At 60.5% G+C, this 6,086-nt stretch overlaps 1 protein-coding gene across 1 annotated transcript in view; it reads right to left on the reverse strand.

Annotated features, from left to right (window-relative positions):
• Positions 1–33: 33 nt before the first annotated feature.
• DECR2 (2,4-dienoyl-CoA reductase 2) overlaps positions 34–6,086 on the reverse strand; it is a 7,391-nt gene continuing 1,338 nt past the window's right edge. The window contains exons 2-8 of the mRNA XM_019471565.1: positions 5,630–5,752; positions 3,871–4,006; positions 3,325–3,449; positions 2,654–2,747; positions 2,262–2,366; positions 1,479–1,667; positions 34–646 (exon numbers count right to left, since the gene is read on the reverse strand). Of these exons, the coding sequence (XP_019327110.1) occupies positions 612–646; positions 1,479–1,667; positions 2,262–2,366; positions 2,654–2,747; positions 3,325–3,449; positions 3,871–4,006; positions 5,630–5,752 (807 nt within the window). The 3' untranslated portion in view covers positions 34–611. The remainder of the gene's footprint in view (positions 647–1,478; positions 1,668–2,261; positions 2,367–2,653; positions 2,748–3,324; positions 3,450–3,870; positions 4,007–5,629; positions 5,753–6,086) is intronic.

Here is a 6,086-nt window from a genome sequence, read left to right on the forward strand (position 1 = left end):
CCCCAACCGAGACACCCCCCCCCCCCCCCCCCCCAAGGGGACGGGGCCGTTTCCCCCTGCCAGGGGCCAGCTTGGTCCTTGTTTCCCCTCCAAGAGCCGCCAGCTACTGCTGCCAAGCCCGAGCTGCCCCCAGCACGAAGGCCGATCTCAACCCCAGACGGGCTGAACTACTCCCCCCTCCCAAAAAAGGAGCTGCTTCTGGGGGTCTTGGGCAGCTCTCGGGCTGAGATGGGGGAGAGGGGAGGACAAGGACGGATATCCATGGGCGGCACTGCCGGGGACTCGGGAAAGGCCAGGAGAGCAACTTGGAGGGAGACACAAACTGACAGTGAACATCACAGCCTGCACGCCCCGCGCTGTCCCTGCACCCTCAGCCACGTCAGCTCAGAAGAAAGTAGCGGCACAGAACGAGGGTGGGCTTGCCCCCCACCCAGCACCCCCGGTGCTCCCTCCCCCAGGCGGACGCAGGATCAGCAGCGTCACCACCACCACCAGTCGCTGATCAGAGGCGGCAGCTATCGGCTCCGACTCTGGGAGACGTCACCCCGAGATGTCCCAGAGCAGCAGTGTTCGGTCGCGTTTCCGTCCATCGGTCAATCCCAGGCTGTCCGTCACTGATTTTTGTTTGCTCCTGCAGCCCAGAAATCTGCAAGACAGCACGGAGGTGGGTACACAGTCCTGCCTGGGCCTGCCCTGCTCACAGAGGCTGCCAGGCAGGACCCAAGCAGGGGGAGAGGGGAAGAAAGGAGACCCCTCTCCCAAAAAGCGCCAGGCCCCAGTAACCAGGCGCCAGCTCCCTTCCCACCTCTGCAGACATACGCAGCCGACATGAGTCCTGCGTGCGATTCAACCGCAACACAAGACACGCTGCAGTAACTCATGCAAGGAAGAAAGGGGAGGCAGAGGCTGTCAGGACTCTCTGTGCCCAATCCTGCTGGTGGGGCACAGAAAAGGGGCGTCACGTCGCTTCAGGGGACACTCAGAGGCGTCCAGACAAGCATCCTCCAGCAGGAACGACAAGAGGTACCATGTCAACCGCAGGCTCAGAGGAAAAACCCAGCAAGTTCTCCTGCCCTTCCCAAGCCACCCCTAGGACCCGTCCACGAGGACTCGGAGATGTTCCCCACGTTGCTCTGTGCCTGCTCTGACAACAGGGTGGGGGGTGACCCTGCTCCACCTTCCCAAAAGCAGAGGAAGGTTTGAGAACAAGCGCTGCCAAGTCGAGACCTGGGCTGGCTGCCCTCACACCCAGCATCTTCCCCACCACAGTATGTGCCACGCAGCTGCCTCAGGAGGGGCAGAGCCTGATACGGGTACGAGATGACCAAGGCACCTGAAGAAGGTAACGCCATACCCGCTGCTATGGCAGCCATGCCCCTATACCACAGGGCAACAGGGTTTCTGACACGAGCCCTGCTCTAATCCCACGGAGGGGGAAATGCACGTCACCTAGAGTTTAGCAGAGGATGAAGCAATACCCAGCAAGGCGGGGAAGTTGTTGGCAGAGGTCAGCCAGCTCCCGCCGTCCACGACCAGGGTGGTGCCCGTGATGTAGGAGGAGAGGGGGCTCGCCAGGTACAGCGTGCTGTGGGCGATCTCCGTCTTGTTCCCTGCACGCTGGAGCGGGATCATGTCGAACTGGCTTGCTTCCTCGGCAAACTTCCCACCTAAGAGTGGTAGAAGAAAGAGTCAGCTAGGACCACGGGACCACCCGCCCGCCACCACTGCCTGCCAGACACTGCAGCGCTGCTTGCATGGGGCTTGCTGAGAGCCCCGGGGAACCTAGATGAGATCCTGGCACAGCCCTGGGGACAGTCCAGGGACAAAGGCCTGAGAAGAGAGGAGGTCAAGCCCAGCAGCGGGATGTGTGAGCTCAAGACAGGACCTCAGAGAGCTTTCCCAGCCTCCAGGGCTGAACCGGCGCTCCGCTGACAGACTGCAAGACCTGAAGCATCAGGCAAGGCAGCTGGTCAGGCTGAGCTTTGGGGGAGCACGTTACATCGTGGTGTCGAGAGCACAAAAAGCTGCCACTCGACAGAGAAAAATCGGTGCCCTGTGAGGTACCGAGGGTGCGGGAAGGGCTGCTCTCCCAAAGAGATGTGCCAGCCGAGTCGCAGGACAGCCGTGCCCAGCAGCAACAGCCCCGGCCTCATCACATGCCCCACGAGCTGCATGGCACTGGTGGTCCATCACAGTCCCCTCCCAGAGAGATGCCAGCAAGCCACCGCCGAGGCAGGGACAGGAGCCCCAGGCTGCCTTACCCAGCCGCCGGTAGCCCTCGGTGCCTGTAATGGGGCCCGGCGCCAAGCTGTTCACTCGGATGTTGTTGGGTCCCCACTCCACAGCAAGGTGACGGGTCATGGCATCTGGGAAGGGATTACAACAGGAATAAGAAATGGAGAGCAGAGCCAGTCCAGTAACTTTTTGGGGGGCAGGGGGGGCAAAAAGCCACAGGAGACTGGCCAAGAACAAAGGGCCCTAGAAGAGCCCTGGGGGAGAGAAGAGCCTCACCCCAAACCCAGGCACGCAGTAACCACACCGATTCATATTCGCCTCTCCCAAGGACATCTTCCCATCCCAATATTCAGGAAGAACCGGCTTCCTTACTGGCCCCACACAGCTCACAGAGCCCCAGCAAGGAGCGTGTAGGTACCTATGGCAGCCTTAGCAGTACCAGCATGCACCTGGAGGGCCTGCCCTCGGTAGCTCAGGGTTGCCGTGATGTTAACGATGACCCCACCGTGGTCCTGGGGAAGGAAAGGAGACGTGGCGTTAGGCAGGGAGCAGCACAAGGGGTCACGCAGGGGAGTGGTGGGACAAGAGAGCTGGGCTAGGAGGGACGGTCACCCTTGGGCACTGCCACCTCTGCGTTGCTAACCCATCACTGGGGCAGCACTGCTCACACGGCCTCGCTGAGCCGGGGCAGCCAGCGGGGCCCTTCCAGAGAGGCAGGAGATGCAGGGGACAGGCAAAGGCCGAGGGAAAGCAGAGGAGCTGGAAAAGGAGCAGCTGTTCACAGCTTCTTCCCCGGGAGGTGGCAGAGCGTGGGAAGGTGCCACAACAGTCAAAAGCCCCAGGGCTAGGGACAGGCAGGATTCCCAGTTCCGGCACAGGGACTGCCATCCCTGGGAGGGAACGGACTGGACCTGAGCAGGGTGGGTGGCAGAGGCCCGGCAGCGCAGCCCTGGGTACACGGGTGCTGTGGTCCCTTCTTCCTTCCACACTTCCTTGAATTTCTCAGGAGCAAAGTGTGGTGTGTTTGACACTAACCCCCTGCCTACCAGGAGCCTCCCCACCGAGTCCTCTGGCTCTGGTTCCACTTACCCGGAAATATTTCTCAAAGAGGACTTTGGAGGTGTTGAAGGTGCCAATGGTGTCGATATCTATCACTGTTTTGAAGGCGTTGAAGGACAGGGCGCTGGCTGGGCACAGAAAGTTTCCTGCAGCACCTGAAGAACAAGCAGCCGGGGCCACAGTCAGGACTGGGCCAGGAGAGATCAGGCAGGTTCAGGGCACTTCTGCGAGAGGGACGGTGAGCGATACTGTTTGGGTAGACTGGAGAGCACGTGGAAACAGCCCTGATAAGGGGATAAACAGCTTGTGGCTCTGGGTGCCAAGCAGCACGGCCAGCCTGAGGGCAGGAGGGTGCTGGTGCAGCGAGAGCAGGGATGATCGGGTGGCCACGCGTTAAGAACAGGCCTTTGCTTCCTCTGAGCCCATCCCCTCTGCGCTCCCAGGGGCTGCCCAGATGCTCCCAGGCCAAAGCTGCACAAGCCAGACACTAGGCAAACACAACCCCCATGCAGGAAAATGCCCTTCCTAGCAGCGAGTCTGTGCCAGATCTTCCCTCCGCCTGCCCCAGCAGCTCACCGTTAACGAGGATGTCAATCCGCTTGAACTCTTTCAGTGCCTCATCCACCGCTGCCACAATGGTTTGGGGCTGCCTGACATCTATGGACAGAGGCAGGCACTGCTGGCCCGTAGCCGCCACCAGATTTTTAGAGGCCTGCAAAAAAAAAAAAAAAAAAGGGGGGGGGGGGGGGGAGGGAAAGAGGTAAGATTCTTTCTGGGACTCTCTCCTTCAGCAAGGGTTAGACCCAGACCTCGTAACAGGCGAGCGAGAAGTCAGGCAGGAGCCACGTCCCTGTCAGCAGACGGCAAACGCTGTGGGCAGGGGAAAGACCTGCCTAAACACGGCCAGCTTCAGCCCGGCAGCACCCTGCAGCTAAAGCCCTGGGGTAGCCAGAGAAAGCTCCTGCAAGTTGTATCCCAAGCGAATGCCAGGCTGGCCCTGAGGCCACAACTCGTTAAGCCCAGTTACCTCTGTGGCCCGTCATCGACACAGCACATGCCGAGCGACATCTCTGCAGGGCAAGTACAAAGGTTGGACCCCAACAAGGCGTTTTTGGCATGAGCCTAGACGTAATTAACCTTTAGATCCAAAAAACGTCAGCAGGCAAAAGGGCAAACACAGTCCAGCAGTTGCCGGGGTCTCTGCCCGCCAGGCAGAGCCGGCCAGCTCTGCCGCTCAGCCTCTGCCGCAAACCACCCCCGAGGCGCTCGTTAAGAACATGACTCCCCTCAGCAAACTAAGCGCAGGGGACGCGCAAATTCAGCGGCAACCCTGCACAACACCCTGCACAACACCACGTTCCTGCTCAGGCTCGTCGGGGCCCTTCCGTGAGAAGCTTTGAGCCCCGACTAGCACACACGTACGCCGAGCGTCAAGAGCCTGGGAAAGCAGTCCCTGTGTACTCAGAAGACCCCAGCCCCTGAGGACTAAAAAGCTGCTGAGCTTTGCAGCTTGTTTTCCGTTACGCGAGCATGAGGGAATGCGAAGTGACAGCACTAACCCCCTCCAGGAGGCAGCTGGGTCATGCCAGCTCACTCCCAAGCATCCATTTTGATCTTTGCTGTATTTCAGTGAACTCCACGCACAGCTACCGCAAAGCTCGCTCTCAGCCGCTTTCAGCCTCAGACCACGGCACAAGCCACGGTGAGGAACGGAAACTGTGATCGGCCAAACTCCAGCCCGGGGTCAGACACGCAGGGGTGGCTGTTTGTTCTGCCCAGCCGTCCACAGGGTAGCTACAGTCTAATACAGTTTCTTCAGTCACCGCTCTCCAGACCCGCATCCTACCCTCCATCTCAAGGTGCAATATAACTGAGATTTTGAGGCTCAGAGTACCCACCTCAACCCACGTAACCCTTGGACAAGGGGGCCTTGCCCTGCTCGAGGCTGACATTTAAGTTTGACCTTGGGCTCTGCCACTTCCCTGCTGACAAACCTTCACCGCGGTTTGTTTCTCTCTGTCTCATCAACGAAAAGGCGATGCGATACCTGGAACAGACTCTCCCAAAACTGGCGGAGGAAGGTATTTCCACAAGTAACTGAGCCCTACTGCGAGATGCGGTAGGTGCAGCCAACCCTAAACCCGCACCCATCCTACCCATCACTGCTCCCTGCTGCTGCCAGAGCACTCAGAGCCGGGAGAAGACAGGGTAGCACGGGTGAGCCATTTCTCCTGTTGCACCACCCCGGGGCTCCCAGTTCCATCCAGTGCAGAGGGCAGAAGGATTGCTAGCCGTCCACGGCTCTCCCTACTGCCGCCGGAGCCCACGGACTCACCTCCGACACTCGCTGCAGGTTCCGGCTTGCGATGACCGTCCGGCAGCCGTGCCTGCAAAGAAGGGACTGGTGAGAAGGACCACAGAGCGCCTGCTCCTCGCAGTCGTCTCGGACCTCCGGGGACTACCAGGAGTTCGGTTGGCGAGCGGTGGGAGGTGGCACAACGCCCTTGGAGGGGAGGAATTGCTTCTCCTCCAGGCTTGCGGGACTCAAAGAGGGGGAGAGTCGCTGCGTACTAGAGACCTGTCCCAGCCCCGTGACAGGGCCAGCCCCGGCCTCCCACACCCCCCTGAACCACCAGAGCCTGCAGCAGGCAGGGCTGCCCACGTCTCCTGCCCGCGGCTCTCACGAGGGCTCTGTTGCCCCCGGCTTCGCACCCCACCTCTTCTAGGCCCCGTTACCACAGCCTTCTCGAGGGAAGGGAACTGCCTACCCCCTCTGTCCCACCGGCGCCCGA

Source organism: Aptenodytes forsteri, unplaced genomic scaffold (assembly GCF_000699145.1).
Source record: "Aptenodytes forsteri isolate BGI_AS27 unplaced genomic scaffold, ASM69914v1 Scaffold26, whole genome shotgun sequence".
In the NCBI taxonomy this organism is placed as follows: domain Eukaryota; kingdom Metazoa; phylum Chordata; class Aves; order Sphenisciformes; family Spheniscidae; genus Aptenodytes; species Aptenodytes forsteri.